The sequence below is a fragment of the Anolis sagrei genome, chromosome 8, assembly GCF_037176765.1.
Source record: "Anolis sagrei isolate rAnoSag1 chromosome 8, rAnoSag1.mat, whole genome shotgun sequence".
In the NCBI taxonomy this organism is placed as follows: Eukaryota; Metazoa; Chordata; class Lepidosauria; order Squamata; family Dactyloidae; genus Anolis; species Anolis sagrei.
Genome location: NC_090028.1, coordinates 37,580,490 through 37,605,415, shown reverse-complemented (window position 1 = coordinate 37,605,415; position 24,926 = coordinate 37,580,490). Strand labels below are relative to the sequence as shown.

Genomic DNA, 24,926 nt, shown 5'->3' with positions numbered 1-24,926 from the left:
GAAGAACCGGTCGACTTACCTTCTCCATTGCAGTCGGAACAGACAGACTGCATCTGCTGCACCATCCCAGGAGCCAGCTGTCTGATCATAATGCGCACACCTCTCCCCCGGCAAGCGGCACACTTCTGAACTGCTCCAGATTTACCCCCTTGGCTGGAACAAGAGGTGGTAAACCTTTATTAGAAATCTGAAGAACACTTTCTAAAATGCATTAAGACTCCGTATTATGAGTCCAATCAGTGGTCTGACAACATCTAAGTATCCTTAGTTTGGAGATTCAGATTCAAAAATACAAACTGTCAAAGCCAAAGAGTGGTGATACAAGCAAAGACTGGGGTGCCAAAACCACACACACACACACACACACACACACACACACACAATCTTATTTATAAATGAATTCTAGGTATATTTCACTTTTTTGTTAACATTATTATGCCACTGAGAATGTGTTTTTTTCAAGGGTCTTTAGCAACACAACTTACCCATTACACGCACTACAAAGGACATTCTTGCTAAGTTGTAGTTTGGTTGTCTTTCCATTGTATAGATCTTCTAAAGAAACTCTACAGAAAAGGAAAAAGGTTTTTTAAGTCACGCTATAAGGAACAGGGGAGGACTATGCCAATTTAAGAGGCAAAAGCATATCACAAACAATGAAAAAAAACACACAAATGTGCCCATTATTGACATTGTTATTGAGCAATTCAGGAAATTAAGGGGCAACAATTCAAAGTACTGGTTTTAACTTTTAAAGCCCTGAAGGTTCTGGCTCAGATTACTTGTCTGAATGTATCTTCTGCTATGAACCATCACGAAGCTTAAGAATGCTCTTGATTCCACCACTCCGCAACCACGGTTGGTGGGGATGAGACACAGGGCCTTCTCGGCAGTGGCCCCCAGTCTGTGGAACTCTCTCCCTAATGACATCAGGTTGACCACCTCCTTCCTATCCATTAGAAGACAACTGAAGATCTGGCTCTGGGGCCAGGTGTTTGACTAGATGATTGCTACAATAGGAAAAGGAATTTGGGGCTTTGCGACATTGGATTTTCCCGGCTTGGTTTTTGGTTTTACTGGCACGTTAATTTATTATAATTATGAATGTATTGATAATTTGTAAAATGTTTTTAAAAATGTTTTTACTGTTTAAATGGTAATTCTTATGGTATATATGTTGATGCCTACGTGAGGCCGCCCTGAGTCCCCCTTGTGGGGAGCAGGGCGGGATAGAAATGTACAAAATAAATAAATAATAATAAATAACTGCTGCTGGATGGTCAACAGGCGGAAAAACATAGCTGTGCACCATCTTGTTACCATCTCATGATGGCTCTATAGTCCCTCAAATAAAAAATCAGATGCACATATGTTTAAGTTAAAGCCTTTGTTCCCATGGCACAGCAATGTGTGACTATATTTATATCAAAAGAGTTCATAATAGCCCATAAAGGAGGATAAGGCTGAAAAGGCACAACACCTAAGGAGAGAAATGGCTGAGAAAAATCTAGATCCATCTCATCATTCTAACCCAGGCATAAGAAAACTTTCTAACTTGGGAGCTGCATGCTCACATTCCCTACTAGGATGACTGGCTTCCCAGTGACAGAAGGAAAGAAGCGAAGGAGGAAGGAAAGAGAGAAGGGAGAAAGGAAGGAGAAAGAGGGAGAGAGGGAAGGAGGGAGCAAAGAGGGAGGGAAGGATGGAATGATGAAAGAGTGGAAAGGAAGGATGGAAAGAAGGAGGAAGAGGAGGATGGATGGAAAGAAGGAAGGGAAGGGTAAAGGAAAGAGAGAAAGAAATACTAAAGTGAAGGAAGGAAGGAAGGAAGGAAGGAAGGAAGGAAGGAAGGGGAAAGAGGGAGAAAGGGAGGAAAGAGGGAAGGAAAGACGAAAGGGTAGAAGGGAAAGATGGAAGGAGAAAGAGGGAGGGAGGTGAGGAAGGAATGTGAGAAGAAAGGAAAGACAAAAGGGAGGAAAGGACACAAGGGGGAAATCGAAGGAAGGAGAAAAGGAAGAAAGGATAGGATGGTGAGAGAAAAGAAGGCCTGAGAAAAAAGCCCAAGGGGCCGCATCTGGCCCTCAGGCTTGGGTTTGCCCATACCTGTTCTAACCACTATGCACCACTGTGTTATTGTGATTAGGATCTTCAGTTAATACCTTGCTCTACTGAATTTCAACTGGCAGCAACTAAGATGTACATCTAAAAATCTTCATGTTCAAAATCAGAAAGTTACAACTCCCCCCCCCCCCCAAAAAAAGCTCGAGATTACTACGTATGCAACAGGCAGAAAATGCAGTACTTTATCAGAAGCAGCTGCCTCTAAATTTTCTACAATTCAAAATGAGAAGTAAACTCCCACATCAATGTAATACATGTTTTACAGCTCATATAAATCAGATTAGTTAAAGAAAACTGGCATTTCATATCATCTGTTCTGCTTTTGTTATGTATTATTTATATTGTGACTTTTTGCATTATCTGTCTTGCAAACTTCTTGTAACTGTTGAAGAGTATATTTTTGAATTCTCAGTGTAAGTTTCTTAGGTGGCTCAAATTTATGCATCCATTGCTGCTTGTTCAGTATGGCAGTAGTTGCCTCATTCTGGATGAATTGAGGCTAATATTCTAGAGCCCTGTGCTTGCTCTCTCCCACATCTGTTCAGCATAACTTGCTGTCTCAACTTGTCTAACTTTTATTGTAAAATGAATCTATGCAACGTGAAGTTCAATATTTTTAACTGCACTGACGAGGTGGAACAATAGCCTCAGGTTTCCTATGATTTATTTATAAAGCAGTAAGTAAGTGCATTTGCTGTCGTGATTAGTTTCCCTCCCTCGTACACCGATCAAATCACCTGAAGCATAGGTGAGGCTGAAATATTCCATTCTCTGATAGCGAAAGCCTTTGCTGTCCTCACTCTTAAGGGGAAAAGTTGTTCGTTGGCAGGGACAGCCCAGACAGTAAGGCAACTGAAATTAATTCTAACAAAACTCCAACAGTATTGCAAACATTAAGATATTCCAGGTTGTATAATATCCTAGCAAGGCATAGAAAAGTGAACATGCCTTTCAGGTCATAGTTATAAAATACTGAAATATCAAAAATCTCTCTCAGAGGAATAGAATTTGGTTGGCAAAGCAGAAAAACAATGGACAACCCTAGATGTTTTCATGCATAATAAAGATTTCTGTGCCATCTAGTCCTGCACATTCAGGTCAAAAGGCATACCATTTTTGGGTCTGTTTCTGTCTGACCCCTCATTTTGTTTACCAGAAAGTTACCTGAAAGGGGAGGGGTGTTTCCCTTTCATTTGGCAGATATTTGGCCCATTGACTACAATGGGAAACTTTCAAGGCTCAACCCTCAGCCATTTGCATGAAACCTATCTCAGTTGTAGACCCCATTTACAACTGCAGGCCTGCCCAGTTTCAAAACAATTCACCAATTACTGATTTTTAAACAATTACTGTATATACTCGAGTATAAGCCTAGTTTTTCAGACCTATTTTTTAGGCTGAAAAAGTCCCCCTCGGCTTATATTTGAGTCAAGGTTATTTATTATTTTACTGTGTTATAAATACATAATAAATGCATTATTATTATATTTATTATTTTACTTTATTGTTGTTATTATTGCATTTATTATTTTACTCTATTTATTATTATTATAAATATTACATTTCCATTTTATTATTATTACCTCTATTATATTACAATATTATATATATCTTATATATTTATGTTATATATTTTATTATATTTTATATTATATTATTATTTTATATTATATTATTATTGCCTTTATTATTTTAATCTATTTATTTTTATTATTACCTTTATTATATTTTATATTATATTATTTTTACCTTTATTATTTTAATCTATTTATTTTTATTATTACCTTTATTATGTTATATTATTATATTTTATATAATTATATTTTATATATTTTATTATATTTTATATTATAATATTATATTATAATTTTATATTATATTATATTATTATTACCTTTATTATTTTAATCTATTTATTTTTATAGGAAGGATACACAAGCACATTTACATTGAAGGCCAGAATGATTTAATCAGAGTTGGGCAGTCTTATCTTAAATATTCAAAAACATTTAACCTCTTGATGCCTCAATTAATGTAATTTTATTTCTATCTATTTTTATTTTGAAATTTACCAGTATCTGCTGCATTTCCCACCCTTGGCTTATACTCGAGTCAATCAATTTTCCCAGTTTTTTGTGGTAAAATTAGGTGCCTCGGCTTATATCGGTGTCGGCTTATACTCGAGTATATACGGTATTTTAAGTTTTAAACCATAACATTTTTTTAAAAATAAGACAAACCGCAAGAGAAGGTTCTGGAAACTGTAGTCACTGGTTGTGCCCATTCTCAGCCAATCAGAGTATAGACACCATCAGGCTTTTTATTGGCTGAGAGACACACACAGAAAGAAACTTCAACTCCCATCATGCTCCGAGAGGAACTTTCAATGACCACCCTATGCTAGTGCCTCTGGGAAAGTGGGTTCAAAGGGTCCTCTCTGGAGGAGGAGGTAACTTTCCAAGAAAAATATGGAGAAGGCTTCTTTTGCTGGGGATAGAAAAAGACAACAGATCCCTCCATCTCAAGTATTTTGTGGACTTGACTCTTTCAAAAAATATAGTCTCTCTGAATTTGTTTCACTGGTCTTTTCATCTCTCTCTTCCCCTTTCTGTTTTTGAAAATTCCACACAAATGGCCATCCAAAAACTACATATCTCTTTGTAACTGTGACTCGGGCTCAACTCTAGTGCCAAGTCCTAACACAGTGATCCTATTAGTAATGGCAAAATAGTTTGAAACATACCTGGAAAAATTAGCTTTAACCAAAACCTAGACACCACACTGTACTCTTAACAGAGGAACAAGCTATTTGATGCTAGAATCAAAACCCATTCTCCATACAGCTATGTGTTGCGATATCAACACTAAATATTACCTATAACATCTGAAGACCAGAAGGTAAAGTTTTCCTTCTTTAGTAAAGGAAAAGCAAAGCATACATTTAATGAAGTCTGAAATAGAGTGCACAGCAAGGGATTTATGGAATGATAAAGAACGAGATACCTGCCCCACCCTCCCCTTTTCTGGCTTTCTTGTCTTCTATTGCAGTCATTTTTTTCTATATATTTTTGCATACTTGTAGGGGTTTTTTAAAGCATGTTTGTAAGATTTTATTTTCAAAATAGTGAGACACCTGAATCTCCTGCTGGAGACCCTTACATATGGCTGCATCCATACTGGAAGAGTTTATATTTTCGATTTACTAGTATTGAGTCATGTGTGTTATTGTGTTTCATGTAGATTTTGAAGCAAAGATTTGTTCCACAACTAAAATCTCTCAAACATATTGGATAGTAAGTTATTTCTGTATTTAATTAGCTTCAACTCGTTCTCAAGCATACTTCAAATGTTTCGGTCTGTTTTGAGAGAAATGTAATTATAAATGGAGCAATTATGTCTTCAAGAGCTTTTCCCAGAAAAAAAACCTATTACCTAGATACTTACTTAAGTGGATGCATCATATCTTCTCCTCGTCTCCTTCCATTCCGACTTCTACTCTGATTACCCATGAAACTGAACAGCCCTCCTCCAAATATGTGGGAGAAAATATCGTCCATTCCTCCACTTCCACCACTGCCTTCTCGGAGGCCTTGTTCTCCATATCGGTCATACAATTCACGTTTCTCAGGGTTTGAGAGAACTTCATAGGCAAAGCTTATTTCTTTGAACTAAATAAGGAGGGAAAGGAGAAACAAAAATGTTTCTAGTTATGCACATATGAAAGGAAAGGCAAAAATAACCCTCCATTTTTATTACAGGTGTCATTTCATAGGTAGATACATGCCAGTCCAGCCTGGTCTCTTGGTGCAAGTAGATCAGTGGTCCCCAATTTTTTTTTACCAGGGACCAGTCTCTAACATTAGTACCAAAAAGGTTACAAATCAGTTTTTGGTAAGCTTTAGATTTGGTTTATTTATTTATTTCATTTATTTAGTACATTTCTATAACGCCCCTCTCAGCCTTCCGGCGACTCGAGGCGGTTTGCAAAGCAAGGACACAATAACAATACACAATATAAAAACATTAGCAACAATAAAATCAAACATGATAATAAAACATATTTCAATCGATATTCATTAAAACAATGTCCAGTTCTGCCATATAGTTATTCCGTTATCATATCCATTACTCCATATTTTCAAATGCCCGCTCAAAAAGCCATGTCTTAAGGCACTTTTGGAATGATAGGAGCAAGGAACCATAGAATCCTAGAGTTGGAAGAGACCTTGTGGGACATCCAGTCCAACCCCCTTCTGCCAAGAAGCAGGAAAATTGCATTCAAAGCACCCCCAACAGCCTGTTTAAAAGCTTCCAAAGAAGGAGCCTCCACCACACTCCAGGGCAGAGAGTTCCACTGCTGAACGGCTCTCACAGTCAGGAAGTTCTTCCTCATGTTCAGATGGAATCTCCTTTCTTGTAGTTTGAAGCCACTGTTCTGCGTCCTAGTCTCCAAGGCAGCAGAAAACAAGCTTGCTCCCTCCTCCCTGTGGCTTCCTCTCACATATTTATACATGGCCATCATGTCTCCTCTCAGCCTTCTCTTCTTCAGGCTAAACATGCCCAGCTCTTTAAGCTGCTCCCCACAGAGATTGGTCTCCAGACCCCTGATCATTTTAGCATCAATACTGAATTAGAAAGGGCATAGGACTGACTCAAAATAAACACTTTCCTTTGTGTTCCCCTTGCTAAACCAAGACTGTATAAGAATGGGAATTGTTGGAACCCATTAATTTGTCTCTATCAGTTCCCAAGATTTTCCAGTAAGGAAGCTGATCTAATCTCCCTAGGAAGAGCATTCCATAGCTAAGGGGCCACCACCGAGAAGGCCCTGTCTCTCGTTCCTGCCAACCGTACTTGTGATGATGGTGGGACCAAGAGCAGGGCGTCTCCAGATGATCTTAAAGTCCTCACAGGTTCATAAGGGGAGATTCGTTCGGACAGGTAAGTTGGCCAGAACCATTTATCTGTGGTGCTGATTCAGAAAATTGCACTGGATAGACCACATCAGCTCTAGTTCCTAATACAGAACATATGCCATCCAGTAGTCGCCATCTGCTTGCCCACAGAAAACCATATTTCATAATCTAGAATCACAGACCTTATTTTAGGTCTTGAGGCCTACATGTTGGGAACCACTGAAGTAGATTAACTTTGAGAGTCAAACTCTTTTGCCTTCCCCTAGCAACCGACTGAATAGGCAGCAAAGAGGATGCTGGATCACTCTGCTCTATATAGAAGAGCCACATCTTTCAACATTTTAGCCAACCTAATAGTTGTTGTTCACAACATTACTCACACTGAGAGGCAACAAGCATCCTCCCCTCTCAAAGCACAGGTAATTGACAGCTTTGACAATCACTGTCTAAGTCATTTGTTTCACACACAAACCTTGGACACACAGAAGTCACCGTTTTACTTCTCTGAAATATTGGTATATTGTCCCAGTCAGCCTTACAATGGGGCACATGTTTGAATAAACAGATTGCCCCACTTTAAGATGAAATCACATTCTGTGTCACTAATGTAACATTTTCATCAACATGGCAATTTATATTCTACAAATTATTCTCTTTACAGCTCTCCACAGCTTCGACCCCTAACTATTTTATTTACACCTTAAGTAGAATAAGATGAGGCTTACCTTGTCACCTGCATTTGGGTTCTTATCTGGGTGGTATTCCTTGGCAAGCTTCCGGTATGCCTACAGGGAAAGAAAGCCGATATAACCAATGAACAGACAACAATGCAGCTTTGCACATTTGGAGGCAACCCTATGTTACTACTGAAGACAAGACTTTTGAAATTAAGAGGCTCTAAGTTTACAGCCATTGTCAGTAATGAAGTCGTATCCAGTCAGCCTGAACAGCTTCCATTACAGACGCTCTTGCTAAATGGATCATTTCTCTTTTTCGCAGTACATTGACTTCTGGGCACAATTGGGCCTCCTCCCATTTGAGAGTCAGGCATTAAAATGAATAGATTGCAATCTGTGTGTCAGAACCACAGACATTTGTCGTTTCAGATCACAAGCCTTTCCTGCTCTGATAATGTGAATTTCTTCCCCTATAACAAGGAAGAAATCTGTTAAAGTGTACACTGTGGTACTGAAATTACTTTCCTAATATTATTACTAAGAAAGGAACACTGCCCCGAAGATTTAAATGACCTCTTAAGCACCTCACCTTTTATCTCTCCTTGCAAAAACAATTAAACAATATGGTGTTTACGTTTTTGTTGTTGCTGTTGTGTCAGGAGCAACTTGAGAAACTGCAAGTCACTTCTGGTGTGAGAGAATTGGCCGTCTGCAAGGATGTTGCCCAGGGGACGCCCAGATGCTTTGATGTTTTATCATCCTTGTGGGAGGATCCCTCGTTGGCGCAGTGGGTTACCCCTGCGCTGGCAGGACTGAAGACCGACAGGTTACAGGTTCGAATCCAGGGAGAGTGCAGATGAGCTCCCTCTATCAGCTCCAGCTCCTCATGTGGGGACATGAGAGAAGCTTCCCACAAGGATGATAAAACATCAAAACATCCGGGCATCCCCTGGGCAATGTCCTTGCAAGACAGCCAATTCTCTCACACCAGAAGTGACTTGCAGTTTCTCAAGTGACTCCTGACACGACCAAATATATATGTATGTATATGTGTGTGTGTGTGTGTGTGTGTATATCCCATTGTGGGAGGCTTCTCTCATGTCCCCGCATGAGGAGCTGGAGCTGATAGAGGGAGCTTCCTGGATTTGAACCTGCAACCTGTCGGTCTTCAGTCCTGCCCGTGCAAGGATTTAACCCACTGCGCCACCAGGGAACATTGTTTGCATTGCAATTGTTTACATTGCAATGATGGGAAACTGTTGCCCATGGATTACATTATGTCCTCCAAATCTCATCTTTATGGCCCTCAAAACCTTCCAACGCTCCAAATTATTTTTGAGCTATGATTTTCAAGCAAGTTTTGGACCCAAACTGCACAGGAAGTCCCACAAATGAATGGAAACAAGAAAAAATATCCTCTACTCCAGAACCTCATTGTTGTTGTATGGCTTCAAGTCATCTGACCTTAAGGCAGTCCTATGATTGGGTTTTCTTAGCAGAAATTGCATTTCTCTGAGTGTGACCTGCCCAAGGTCAACCAGTGGGTTTCCATGGCTAAGTGGCGATGAAACCCTAGTCTAATCCAACAGTCAAGACACTCATCCATACTCTCTTTCAGAACCTCAAACTATTCTTGAACACCTCAGTTTTCTATGAAGTCCTTCTCAAAATGGCAACAGGAAGTGTTCTATGGAGAGGGACTGCTGGAAAAGATGGAGGTATTTAGGTTTGGGATGCAGCCCATGGGAGGAGAAATCAACCCATGGCCCCGACAGAGTTGCCCACACCTGCTCTGCTGAGATGTAACTAGGATGTACAAATGCAAAACAGAAGACCTTTGTGAGAAGATGATATTTCACCAGGAACTCTTTGCACTACAAAATTTAAGAATGCAGTCCTCCATCATCTATCATAGCCAATTACAGAAGTGATTCATAACACAAGATTTGAGTGCTGCAATCTGGGGCTGGCCCCAATTTAAAAACTATGGCTAATGCAAAATGTAGTGGCAATGTAGGTCATGTACATGTAACTTTCATGTCATGAACTATGAACTCGCTACCAATTCACTTCTGAGCCAGGTTCCAAGTGCTACACTTTGTTAAAAGGGTCCCAACCAGGCTCTGATGATCATGGTTCCTAGCCTAGGGTCTGCTTACCATACAACAGCCTCAGAGACATTTACTTGGTTGTGACACCTTCTGTGTGGAATGATCTCGCCACAGAGATCAGGTGGATTCTTAATATAGGAAGTTTCCATTGCAAACTGGAAACTTTGATTGTATTATTAGACACACTACATTTTTTTTTGTATTATGACCACTCCTTGTCATTTTCCCCTACTGGCTCTCATAATTTTTGCATTTTTCTCCCTACTGATATTATTTCAACCCCTCACCCTCCAGAGTTCACCTTGAGGTTAAACTCTACTTGGATTGGACAAAGACTTTTCATTGACATACATGTGTTAATCTTCTTATCTACGTTGGACACGCCTCTCCATGACTGCTAAGTGACCACGGTTAAGAGACACAATCACTTGCGGATACCTTCCTTATGTTGTCCCACATTCCTCCAACCGCTCACCTGGACATTATGTGCAGAAATATCTATGGCATATTTGAGGAAAAGCTGGTGCCAAATAAAACGGTTTTTAAGATGCTGTAAGATTGTGTTGCTGTTTCTGCTCAATATACTAACATGGAAACACAACCCAGTAACTTGAGACTTCTTTGCCCAGCCATGAAGTCTTTTACTACTTCGTTGCTGTTTTAATCACTTACTATTACTACTTTTTGGAGTTTTAATATTGTAAATCCATTTGGGATTTATTCAAAAGCAAGTAAAACTATTAAAATGTAAAGGAATATAGGGGAATGTTAGTAACTGATGGTTCAGTAATAACCCCAATTGTAATGGAAAAGAAATTTCCAAAAAATCTAAAAAAAAAAGTAATGGATAAAAGGTTAAGTGGAAAAAATTAGACAAAGTAGGGGATTGGATAAAGGTTGGAATCAAGAAGGAAACGATTATGGAAGAATTTAGAGAAATAAAATTGACATGGTTCCATTGTATACAATTAGAATAATGATTTAAACATTGGGGGAAAAAATAATAAAAGCGGAAGTAAGCTTAACCAATTTGAACAAATAATACAAAATGGAAGGATTGTAGAGGAGCATGAAAATTTGAAAGGAATAACTAGTAAAATATATACGGTAATAATTGAAATAAAGAAAAAACAAAAAATAACATCCTCAAGGAGGTCTGGGAAGAAGATTTAGGGATAAAAATAAATGAAACAGTGGCAACAACTATGGAAACAAAGACATCTAAAAAACTTATCAATATGGGTTAAAGAAAATTATTATAAGCTAGTATGGAAATGGTATCTACCACCAGTAAGAATAGCAAATATAAATAAAAACTATTCAAAAAATTGCTGGAGAGGATGTCAAGAATCAGGAACATATATACATATGTGGTGGCAATGTAAATATGTAAACAATTTTTGGGGGAAAGTATTGAGAGAAATAGAAGATATAATGAATACTAAAATAGAGAGAAATCCTAGTATAGCTTTATTATCATTATATAATAATAAACAATTGAAAAAAGAGGATAAAGATGCGATAAATTTAGTAACAATAGCAAGACTGCTTATGGCAAGGTATTGGAAAAAAGAAATAAATATACAAATAGAGGAGTGGTACAAGGAAGTATGGAAATTAGCAATAAATGATAAGTTGACATGTATATTAAAAGTTAAAAGAGGTATATGGAAACAAAGTGATTTTGATGATGTATGGAGAAAATTTATCGAAAAAGGATTAAAAAATAAAGAAGGAAAGTTACCTCCACAAGAAGAACCGAAATTTTGGACAGATGATATGTAAAAGCCGTGGCTTGGGAGGGGGGGGGGGGGAGCACAACGGTGAGGGATAGATAATATGTATAAGCAGAAATATAACACTAGATGCCAAAAGTATGGTAGTTTGTATTGAATAATATGTGTCTGCTGTAAAACAAACAATGTATAACAAATGTATTAAACCACTAGCCGTCCCCTGCCACGCATTGCTGTGGCTCACTCTGGTGGTCATGGGGGTTCTGTGTGGGAGGTTTGGCCCAATTCCATCGTTGGTGGGGTTCACAATGCTCTGTGATTGTAGGTGAACTACAAATCCCAAATGTCAAGATTCTATTTTCCCCAAACTCCACCAGTGTTCAGATTTGGGCATATTGTGTATTCATGTAGAGTTTGGTCCATCATTGTTTGAGTCCACAGTGATCTCTGGATGTAGGTGAACTACAACTCCAAAACCAAAGGACACTGCCCAGCAAACCCTTCCAGTATTTTCTGTTGGTCATGGGAGAACTGTGTGCCAAATTTGGTTCAATTCCATCGTTCGTGGGGTTCAGAAAGCTGTTTGATTTTAGATAAAGTATAAATCCCAGGAACTACAACTCCCAAATGATAAAATCAATTTTTTTTTGAGTGAAGGACATACATTGGGTTATTAGGTGTCTTGTGTCCAAATTTGGTGTAAATTCATCCAGTGGTTTTTGAGTTCTGTGAATACCACAAATGAACATTACATTTTTATTTATATAGATGATAAAATAATAAAAAATATATTTTAAATGTAAAGGAATTGCAACAAAAAGCATTCACAATTCACAAATCTCTTTCTTCGTGACACAGAGGCTTGTACACAAACACTGGGAATCTTGCACTTTAGTCCTAGGGCAGGGCCTTCTGCGTATCAGGCTCAAATGGCAATATTATGAAACCAAAGCTTAGGTTTTTACTTGAAAAGAGTCAAGTAAAAGATTACCAAATCGCAACCAATTTTAACTGTTAATAGTCATCTACAATCTCAAGCAATGGCTTGAAGAGGGCAGGTGGAGAATATGTACACAACACGATTTTTCTTCCAGTCTAGAACAGAGATCTTATTTTCCTGTTGACCTCAGAATCTTATCTCTAGTGCTTCCTCCAAAACACTCCCTCCCACAAGAACGAATACCAGTCCCAATAAATTAAACTATTAAATGCTCTCATGAAGAGGAGCTATTCCCTAGAAGCAGCACCCTTCCTTTGCAAACAGGTAGAACCTGGTAATTAACTTAATGATGGCTGCAGTGTGGGATGGAGTTCTCCAAGAATGGGTGATGGAAAGAAGGAGGGCAAACTGTGGAAAGAGGCAAAGATTTAGGACTACTTACCCCATGGCTCTGACCTTTAAAAAAAAAAAAGGAGGAGGTTCCCCTTCCTTAGAGTAGGAAAATATCAGATACAGAAGAAGTACGACCCTAGGCTAGGAACCACAGTGGTCTTATCAGATCATCGGAGCCTGTTTGGGACCCTTTTAACCAAGTGTTACACTTGGAACCTGGCCCAGAAGAGAATTGGTAGGGAGTTCATAGCTTATAACATGAAAGTTACACGAACATGACCTTGAATTAAGCCTGGCTTTGAGAGGTGGGAATGAGATTTAACTGGAGTTTTTTTTTTTAAAGAGGATAATAAAATAATAGGTGAAAGGTGACAGAAAGGTTGGAGGTCCAAATCCAGGGAGTGGGGTGAGCTCCCGCTATTAGCCCAAACTTCTGCCAACTTAGCAGTTCAAAAACATGCAAATATGAGTAGATCAATAGGTTGAAATGCTTGAAAGTTTACTGGATGAATTATCTGCCAAAGATTGTTTACATAACTTTGGCGGGAAGGTAACGGCGCTCCATGTAGGTGTCTACGGATAACACCGGTTCTTTGGCTTAAAAATGTAGATGAGCAGCACACCCCAGAGTTGGACACAACTAGACTTAATGTCAGGGGAAATCTTTACCTTTACTTATTCTTCCAGTTAGCCCAACTATCTATCTATCATGCTGGCCACATGACCTTGGAGGTGTCTATGGACAATGCTGGCTCTTCAGCTTAGAAATGGAGATGAGCACCACCCCCCAGAGCCCAACACAACTAGACTTAATGTCAGGGGAAACCTTTACCTTTACTTATTCTTCCAGCTAGCCCAACTATCTATCATGCTGGCCACATGACCTTGGAGGTGTCTATGGACAGCACCAGCTCTCGGGCTTAGAAATGGAGATGAGCACCACTCCCCAGAGTCAGAAACAACTAGACTTAATGTCAGGGAAAACTTTTGCCTTTACTTATTCTTCCAGGTAATCCAACTATCTATCTATCATGCTGGCCACATGACCTTGGGGGTGTCTACGGACAGCACCAGCTCTTGGGCTTAGAAATGGAGATGAGAACCACCCATCCAGAGTCGAACACAACTAGACTTAATATCAAGGAGAAATCTTTACCCTTACTAATATAATCCACACTGTTAATCCCAAACAGAGCAGGCTCATTTAATCAATGATTATTCTGCATTTCTGTTAAACAGAATTGCATTACTCAGACTAGCAACACACTTCAGGCCCTTGTAATGAGCTTCCTCCTCTTGGGAAGAGCTGACAAGTAGAAAAGAACTATGAATAAAGGAGAAGAGGGAAGGAAGGAAGAACACAAACAAAAGAGAGGAAAAACTGGGTGTGATTCTCCAGCAGGTCCTCCTCTTCCTGAAGTAACCTAATGATCCCTGTGATTTGGGTTGAGAAGGATGTCTACTACAGAAAGGTATGTGGCTAGGGAGTGGAGTGCTACTCTTTGGCAGCTAACCAAAATTGAGGAAAGGCATGTAGAACGTGTAAATTAATTTGAACAATCTCTTTGTTAACACTTTGGAATAGCTCCAGGATTGTTGAACATTGGAAGAAATCATTTTCCACAACAAAAGCTGTCATTTGGGAATCTACAGGTGAGTAGAATCTATGTCGCAGTAAATATGACAAATTCCTCACTCCTTGTCCTACTTCCTAGGCAAAATATTTTTAACCAAAATTTTCCAAACAGCCTCTGTTGCAATAAAAAGAGCACCTTTAAGGCTCACAGATCTTTAAAGCATGTGTTTTGGTGGCCAGATAGACCAGTTTCTCGTCCATCCAGTGGAAATTCATCCTAAAACATGTCAAGTTGTAAAAAAATAACACAGATATCCCTCCGAAACATGCAGGGATTGAATTTCCAGTGCAATCCTGCTGTTTTGCTGATCACCACGTGTTATTTAATTCAATGGCAGCAATAAGAGTTTTATGATACCTTAATTTGGCCTATGTTCTTGTGGACTATAATCCCCATGCATCAAGTACATTTCCTGCCCACAATCCACAACAAACTTAGTCCAAATAAAATGTGGCTTCATTTCTTTTCAGGCGGATATATTGAACAACCATAATTTACGAATATTTACTTGATATTCACTTAAGCTAGTGGTTCTCAACCTGTGGGTCCCCAGATGTTTTGGTCTTCAACTCCCATAAATCCTAATAGCTGGTAAACTGGCTGAGATTTCTGGGAGTTTCAGAGCCAAAACACAGGCTGAGAACCACTTATTTAGGCCAAAGAAAATACGGTTTTCATTTATTTATTTTGATGTTCCTGGAAAGATTTATTTCACCTCACTTTTGTGGACTGCAATCACCTTGTGTCAGATATATGTATTACCCATAGTTCATGAAAAGAGGCCAAATATAGTGTGTTGTCATTTATTTTTCAAGTACTGAAGAACTTTTTATTTAGCCTAATTTAGGTCAGTATCATATTGCATTCCTATTCCACTTTAACTGCCATGGCAACATGGTATGGAATGCTGAGATTTGCAGTTTAGAGAGGAGCATTTAGATTTCTCACCCAGAGAGCTCTAAACTATAAACACCAGCATTCTTACAGAATGTTGCCATGGCAGATATTACTCCTCGACTGTTACATAAATAATACCATAACAGTACAACTTGATATTCACTTAATCCAGTGGTTTTCAACCTGTGGGTCCCCAGATGTTTTGGCCTTCAACTCCCAGACATCCTAACAGCTTGGTAAACTGGATGGGATTTCTGGGAGTTGTAGGCCAAAACACTTAGCGACCCACAGGTTGAGAACCACTGACCTAAACCTTTTTGAACTGCAATCACCTTGCTTCAGAACCATTTCTGGCTAGGAAAGTCATGTTGAGTAAAAGGGGTTCCCACTCTTCCCAGTACACCCCCCCCCCAAAAAACCCTAGGTCTCATCTACACTGCCACATAATGCAGTTTCAAATTGCATGATATGCTCAGGATAGACTCATAAAATATAATCCTATGCAATTAAACTGAATTATATGAGTCTACACTGACCATATAATACAATTTCAAACCACATGATATGGCAGTTAAGATGGGGCCCTAGATTATGCTAGAATGTTCTCCTTTCCCCTACCGCTGGGATTACTACTACTACTATTACTAATATTACATTTATATCTCACTTTCCTTCCTTAAAGGACTCAAAGTGGTGTGTTGTTGTTATTATTATGGTATATCTCACTTTCCAGTCTTAAAGGAGAGTCAAAGTAGCTTATCCTTATTATATTACTATCACACTTTCTTCCCTTAAAGAAGACCCAACGTGGCTTATTATTATTATTATACTTATATCACACATTCCTCCCTTAAAGAAGACTCAAAGTGACTTATTATTATAATACTTATATCACACTGTCCACCCTTAAAGGAGACTCAAAGTAACTATTATTATTATTATATCACTTTTCAAAGTGGCTTAATATTATTATACTTATATCGCACTTTCCTCCCTTAAAAGAGACTCAAAGTAGTGTATTATTATATCACTTCCCAGTCTTAGAGGAGACCCAAAGTGACATTATTATACCTATATTACACTTTCCTCCCTTAAAGGAGACTCAATGTGGCTTATTACTATATTTATATTACACTATCCTCCCCTAAAAGAAAACTGAAGTTCCTTATTATTATTATTATACATATATCAATTTCCTCCCTTAAAGGAATCTCAAAGTGGTGTATTATTATACTTATATCATACTTTCCTCTCTTAAAGGAGACTCAAAGTGGCTTCTTCTTATTATTATTATTATATCACTTTCCAAAGTGGATTATTATTATTATACTTATATCACACTTTCCTCCCTTAAAGGAGACTCAAAGTGGCTTCTTCTTCTTCTTATTATTATTATATCACTTTCCAAAGTGGATTATTATTATTATACTTATATCACACTTTCCTCCCTTAAAGGAGACTCAAAGTGGCTTATTACTATATTTATATCACACTATGCTCCCCTAAAAGAAAACTGAAGTTCCTTATTATTATTATACATATATCACTTTTCTCCCTTAAAGGAGTCTAAAAGTGGTGTATTATACTTATATCACACTTTCCTCCCTTAAAGATGACTCAAAGTGGCTTATTACTATATTTATATCACACTATGCTCTCCTAAAAGAAAACTGAAGTTCCTTATTATGATTATACATATATCACTTTCCTCCTTTAAAGGACTCTAAAAGTGGTGTATTATACTTATATCACACTTTCCTCCCTTAAAGGAGACTCAAAGTGGCTTCTTCTTATTATTATTATATCACTTTCCAAAGTGGCTTCTTCTTAGTATTATTATATCACTTTCCAAAGTGGATTATTATTATACATATATCACACTTTCTTCCCTTAAAGAAGACTCAAAGGGGCTTATTATTATTATATCACTTTCCAAAGTGGTTTATTATTATTATAAGCATATCACACTTTCCTCCCTTAAAGGAGACTCAAAAGGACTTTTCCTTCCCCTTATTATTATATCCCACTTTCCAGTCTAACAGGAGACTCAAAGTAGCTTATTATTATTGGAGACTAAAAGTGGAATGTTATATTATTATTATTATTATTATTATTATTATATCACACTTTCCAGTCTAACAGGAGACTCAAAGTGGCTTATTATTATTATTGGAGACTAAAAGTGGAATGTTATATTATTATTATTACTACTACTATTATTATTATTATATCCCACTTTCCAGTCTAACAGGAGACTCAAAGTGGCTTATTATTACTATTCTAGTATCTCACTTTCCCGTCTTAAAGAATTATAATAAAGGTATTATTATATCACACTTTCCTCCCTTTAAAGGAGACTCCAGGTGGCTTTAGTATACACACCAACACCGCATTAAAAAGAGAACGAGTACAAATAAACATTTCAAATCACACAGACCCATTAAACAAAAATAATGGAAAACATGACACAGCAGAAAGCAGTCCTTAGGACCCTCATTATCAAAATCCCACATTATCTGCTTTGAACTGGGATATATGGCAGTGTGGACTCAGATAAGCCAGTTCAAAACAGACAGCCTTGATATCCCGGGTCATATGACTGTGTGGAAGGGCCTTTAAATGCGTTCTGCCTGAGATATTATAAGAGGGCCTCCCGATAGGATTCTGGAAGGCCTCCTCCAGGCCCCGTCTACATTGACCATTTAACGCGGTTCAAAGCCGGCTTCCCACTGCGGCGGCGAAACCACAAACTCCCGAAAGGAAAGAGAAAGCTTTGTGTTTCGTGTGAAGAGATTCAATAGCGGGTTGAAACAGCATGAAGTGGGCCCGGGAGAGAGGCCTAGTCTGCGGGACCGAGGCCTAGCTGGGCCCGAGAGGGGCTCCCCCCCCCGCCTCCCTCTTTCCCCCCCTCAGACCTTCTTGAGCTCGTTGTCGGAGGCCCCCGGCGGCACCCCGAGGATGTCGTAGAGCTTGGTGTCGGCCACGTTCGCCATCTCGGCTCCCAAGGGTCGGGAAGGGCGAAGAGGAGGAGGAGGACGAGGAGGCCGCCGAGCCCCGAGAGGAAGCCGAGCAGAGAGGGAAGGCCCACCGCACGCACGCACGCACGCACTGCGACGTCAGCACGCCTCACGCACTACGGCGTCAACATGGCCGGCCGGAAGAGAGAGGTCGCGATTCTTCCCGAAGAACTGAAGGGGAACGGAGCCACGCCCCTTCCGGAGAAAGGACACGCCCCCTCCAGGGAAAGAACACGCCCCTTCCAAGAGAAAAGACGCTAGGCTGGCTCCGCCCCTTTCAGAGGAAAGACACGCCTCCTCCAATAGGAGGGACACGCCCCTTCCAGGGAAAGACACGCCCCTTCCAAGAGAAATAACGCTAGGCTGGCTCCGCCCCTTCCAGAGGAAAGACACGCCTCCGCCAATGGGAAAGACACGCCCCTTGCTCCGCCCCTTCCAAGAGAAATGACGCGGGGCTGGCCCCAGAGAAGGAGCTTCCAGAGAAAGGACACGCCCCCGGCTCCGCCCCTTCCAGGGAAATGTCACACCCCTTCCAAGAGACGGAGGCGCTCCTAGCTCCGCCCCTTCCAGGGAAAGGACACGCCCCTTCTATTTAAAGGACGCTAACCTGGCCCCGCCCCTTCCAGGGAAAGAACACGCCCCTTCCAAGAGAAATAACGCGGGGCTGGCTCCGCCCCTTCCAGAGGAAAGACACGCCTCCGCCAATAGGAAAGACACGCCCCTTACTCCGCCCCTTCCAGGGCAAGATACGCCCCTTCCAAGAGAAATGACGCGGGGCTGGCCCCAGAGAAGGAACGTCCAGAGAAAGGACACGCACCCGACTCCGCCCCTTCCAGGGAAATGTCACACCCCTTCCAGGAGAAGGAGGCGCTCCTAGCTCCGCCTCTTCCAGAGAAAGGACACGCCCCTTTAAAGAGAAAAGAGGATCTCCTGGCCCCGCCCCTTCTAGGAAAAGACACGCCCCTTCCAGAGAAAGGGCACGCCTCCTTCCAGGGAAATGGCATGCCTCTTCTAAGATGACGGAGGCTGTCTTGGCTCCGCCCCTTCCAGAGAAAGGACACGCCCATTCCAGAGAAAGGCACGCTCCTTCCAGTGATAGGACACGCCCCTGGCTCCGCCCCTTCCAGGGAAATGGCACGCCTCCTCCAAGACGACGGAGGCTGTCTTGGCTCCGCCCCTTCTAGAGAAAGGACACGCCCCTTTAAAAAACAGAGTAGCTCCTGGCCCCGCCCCTTCTAGGAAAAGACACGCCCCTTTGAGGAGACCGGAGACTCTCCTGGCTCCGCCCCTTTCAGAGAAAGGGCACGCCTCCTAGCTCCGCCTCTTCCAGGGAAATGACACACCCCTTCCAAGAGACGGAGGCGCTCCTGGCTCCACCCCTTCCAGAGAAAGGACACGCCCCTTTAAAGAGAAAAGAGGAGCTTCCAGAGAAAGGGCACGCCCCCTTCCAGGGAAATGACATGTCTCTTCTAAGACGACGGAGGCGGTCCTGGCTCCGCCCCTTCCAGAGAAAGGGCACGCCCATTCCAGAGAAAGGCACGCCCCTCCCAGTGATAGGACACGCCCCTGGCTCCGCCCCTTCCATAGAATGGACACGCCCCCTTCAAGAGAGTGGACGTGCCCCTGGCTCCGCCCCTTCCAGGGAAATACACGCCCCTTCTAGGAAAAGACACGCCCCTTCCAGCGAAAGGGAGCGCCCCCTTCCAGGGAAATGGCATGCCTGTTCTAAGACGACGGAGGTGGTCTTGGCTCCGCCCCTTCCAGAGAAAGGACACGCCCATTCCAGAGAAAGGATCGCTCCTTCCAGTGATAGGACACGCCCCTGGCTCCGCCCCTTCCAGAAAAATGCCACGCCTCTTCCAAGACGACGGAGGCGCTCCTGGCTCCGCCCCTGCCAGAGAAAGGACACGCCCCCTTCAAGTGAGTGGACATGCCCCTGGCTCCGCCTCTTCCATGGAAAACGACACGCCTCTTCCAAGAGAATGGACACGCCCCTGGCTCCGCCCCTTCTAGGAAAAGACACGCCCCTTTCAAGAGAACGGAGACGCTCCTGGCTCCGCGCCTTCCAGAGAAAGGACACGCCCCCTCCCAGAGAAAGGACACGCCCTTTCCGAGAGAAAGAACGTGAGCCAGACTCCGCCCTTTCTAGGGAAAGGCCACGCCCCTTCCCTGGCTCCGCCCCTGCCAGGGAAAGGCCACGCCCCCATTGCTCTTCTCCCTCCCTTCTGCGGCTATGGCAGTTAAAGTGGTGTCAAACTGCGTTAACTCCACAGTGTGGATGCACCCCTAAGGCAATACCTTCTACACCAGGTTTACACTGTAGAATTAATGCAGTTTGGTACCACTTTAAGTGCTATGTCTGGAGTCCTGTTGGAAGCTCTCAGATTGGGGGAGGCGGCCTTGGCCACGGTAGTCCACGCTCTGGTTACATCCCGCCTTGACTACTGCAACGCTCTCTACGTGGGGTTGCCTTTGAAAACGGCCCGGAAGCTCCAATTAGTCCAACGGGCGGCAGCCATGGTATTAACAGGAGCAGGGCGCAGGGAGCATACAACTCCTCTGCTGTACCAGCTCCACTGGCTACCGATTAGCTACCGAGCCCAATTCAAAGTGCTGGCTTTGACCTTTAAAGCCCTAAACAGTTCTGGCCCTACATACCTATCCGAACGTATCTCGGCCTATCAGCCCACCAGGACCCTAAGATCTTCAGGAGAAGCCCTTCTCTCCATCCCGCCTGCTTCACAAGTGCGGCTTGCGGGAACGAGAGACAGGGCCTTTTCTGTGGTGGCCCCCCGGCTTTGGAATGCCCTCCCTACTGAAATAAGATCAGCCACCTCGCTAATGGCATTTCGGAAAAAACTGAAAACTTGGATGTTCGAGCAAGTTTTCAACTAATTTCCGATGTGATGATGTTTTGACCATGGACTAGCAATCAAGGATAACGAATTGGATTACGACTTTAACTATGAGATGTTCCGGTCTGTATTGGTGGCCCAATACTATGTATGTATATGTATGTATTTTGATATTCTATTTTATATTTTTAAAGTGAATATTGTATTTTAAATATGTTGTAAACCGCAATGAGTCGCTGCACAGGCTGAGATATTAGCGGTATACAAGTGTACCAAATAAAATAAATAAATAAATAAATTCCCGGCCTTTCCTGGATGTGGCCACCAGAGGGCGCGTTGGTATTAGAGAAATAATAACACTCAACAAAGGGGGTTCCATGGCAATTAAAGTGGTACCAAACTGTGTTAAATATACAGTGTAGATGTAGGCTTAGTCTACTTCATTAGATGCATCTGATGAAATAGGCCCAGTCTGTGATTATGTATGTAACAGCTTTCTGTGTTCAAATATTGTGATTTTATATTGTCTGATGTGTTTATTTATACTGTTTTTTCTTATTTTATTTTATTTCCTTATATTTTACTGATGTTTTCTTATATATATTTGCATTGTTGTATTGCTGAGCTTGGCCTCATGTAAGCCGCCCTGAGTCCCCTTGGGGAGATGGTGGCAGGCTATAATAATAATAATAATGATGATGATAATAATAATAATAATTATTATTATTATTAGCCGCTAATTATTATTATCATCATCATATTATTATTATTAATATTAATATTAATATAGCCCGCCACCATCTCCCCAATTATTATTATTATTATTATTATAACCCACTAATTATTATTACCGTATTATTATTATTATTACTATTATTATTATAACCCACTAATTATTATTACTGTATTATTATTATTATAACCCGCCACCATCTCCCCAATCATTATTATTATTATTATTATTATAACCCACTAATTATTATTACCGTATTATTATTATTATTATAACCCACCACCATCTCCCCAATTATTATTATTATTATTATTATTATTATTACCCACTCATTATTATTATCGTATTATTATTATTATTATTATTATCATAGCTCACCACCATCTCCCCAATTCTTCTTATTATTATTATTATTACCCACTCATTATTATTATCGTATTATTATTATTATTATCATAGCTCACTACCATCTCCCCAATTATTATTATTATTATTATTATTACCCACTCATTATTATTTTCGTATTATTATTATTATTATTATTATTATTATTATTATCATAGCTCACCACCATCTCCACAATTCTTCTTATTATTATTATTATTACCCACTCATTATTATTATCGTATTATTATTATTATTATCATAGCTCACTACCATCTCCCCAATTATTATTATTATTATTATTATTACCTACTCATTATTATTTTCGTATTATTATTATTATTATTATTATTATAGCTCACCACCATCTCCCCAATCATCATTATTATTATTATTATTATTATTATAACCCACTAATTATTATTACCGTATTATTATTATTATTATTATTATTATAACCCGCCACCATCTCCCCAATTATTATTATTATTATTATTACCCACTCATTATTATTTTCGTATTATTATTATTATTATTATTATTATTATAGCTCACCACCATCTCCCCAATCATCATCATTATTATTATTATTATTATTACCCACTAATTATTATTACCGTATTATTATTATTATTATAGCTTACCACCATCTCCCCAATTATTATTATTATTATTATAACAACCCACTAATTATTATTACCGTATTATTATTATAACCCACTAATTATTATTACCGTATTATTATTATTATTATTATTATTATTATTATTATTATAGCCCGCCACCATCTCCCCAATTATTATTATTATTATAACCCACTAATTATTATTACTGTATTATTATTATTATTACCCACTAATTATTATTATTATTATTATTATTATTATTATTAACACGATTTTTGTTTCTGGGTTATAAATGTCATTTCCTAATTGGTTTTGTCATAAAAACATAGTTGGACAACATATATTACATCATGACATCAGTATGGGACCATGTTTTCTGCTGCCCTGGAGACTAGGATGTGGAACAATGGCTTCAAAGAGAAGAGAACAAGCCCTATGAGGAGTGGCTTAAAGATCTGGGCATGTTTAGCCTGAAGAAGAGAAGGCTGAGAGGAGATATGATAGCCATGTATAAATATGTGAGAGGAAGATGGAATGTTGGTGGGCAGGAAAAGAGATTGAAAGAAGGGCTGAAAGCCAACCTTAAAAACTCAGGCATAGACACTGAGAACTGGGAAGCCTGGCCCTGGAGCACTCCAGATGGAGGTCAGCTGTGACCAGCAGTGCTGTAGAATTTGAAGAGGCACAAATGGAGGGCAAAAGAGAGAAACGTGCCAAGAGGAAGGCACATCAAGCCAACCCCAACTGAGACCGCCTTCCACCTAGAAAACGGTGCCCTCACTGTGAGAGAACATGCAGGTCAAGAATAGGGCTCCACAGTCACCTATGGACCCACCATAAGTGTACCGACCCTGGAAGACTATCCTACTCAGACTACGAGGGATCACCTAAGTAAGTGTGCCGTCAATCTTGTTTTTGTGCCAAACCGCAGAAGCGATGGAGATGTCCATATGGCAGAGCCTGGCTGCTTCCAAGGCCTCAAAACCCGCTCCTGATGGAAACAGGTGCCATTTCATTAACTGGGCGTTTGCAGGAAGCTGGCAACCAGCATGCTTTTGCTTTGGAAACGGCTATTTGGCAGGCGGAGTAAACCTGTGAACAGCACGCAGTCCTAATAAAAGCATGGGAGGTCTCATCTTAAAGTGTTCGCGAGGAAACGGGGATGGATCACAAAAGTCAGGCATGTGGTACATTTCATAGAGACTTTGCAGTCCTTTGTTTTCAGGCAATTATTATTATTACGGTATTCATTATTATTATTATATTTTATTATTATTATTACACTATTATTATCGGGAGTCCTCTGTGGCGTTAAAGTGCTGAGCTGCTGTGCTTGTTTCCCCAAAGGTCGCAGGTTCGAATCAGGGGAGCGGCGTGAGCTTCCGCTGTCAGCTCCAGCTTCTGCCAACCTAGCAGTTCAGAAACATGCAAATGTGAGTAGATCATAACCGCATGGAGCACCGTTGGGGAGGTAACGACGCTCCATGCAGTCATGCTGGCCACATCACCTTGGAGGTGTCTACGTAGAGAGCGTTGCAGTAGTCTAAATGGGATGTAACCAGAGCGTGGACTACCGTGGCCAAGTCAGACTTCCCAAGGTACGGGCGCAGCTGGCGCACAAGCTTTAGCTGTGCAAATGCTCCCCTGGTCACCGCCGAAACCTGGGGTTCCAGGCTCAGCGATGAGTCCAGGGTCACACCCAAGCTGCGAACCTGCATCTTCAGGGGGAGTGCGGCCCCATCCAACACAGGCTGTAACCCTATGCCCTGTTCGGCCTTGCGACTGACCAGGAGTACCTCTGTCTTGTCTGGATTCAATTTCAATTTGTTCGCCCTCATCCAGACCGTTACAGCGGCCAGGCACCGGTTCAGAACCTCGACAGC

General features: G+C 40.7%; 1 protein-coding gene across 1 annotated transcript in view; it reads right to left on the bottom strand.

The window, feature by feature from the left end:
- The window catches only part of DNAJA2 (DnaJ heat shock protein family (Hsp40) member A2), a 32,316-nt gene extending 13,781 nt beyond the window's left edge, over positions 1-18,535 (bottom strand). Inside the window, exons 1-5 of the mRNA XM_060787873.2 lie at positions 18,344-18,535; positions 7,763-7,822; positions 5,566-5,789; positions 486-566; positions 20-153 (exon numbers count right to left, since the gene is read on the bottom strand). Coding sequence (XP_060643856.1) covers positions 20-153; positions 486-566; positions 5,566-5,789; positions 7,763-7,822; positions 18,344-18,421 — 577 coding nt within the window. The 5' untranslated portion in view covers positions 18,422-18,535. The remainder of the gene's footprint in view (positions 1-19; positions 154-485; positions 567-5,565; positions 5,790-7,762; positions 7,823-18,343) is intronic.
- Positions 18,536-24,926: the final 6,391 nt, after the last annotated feature.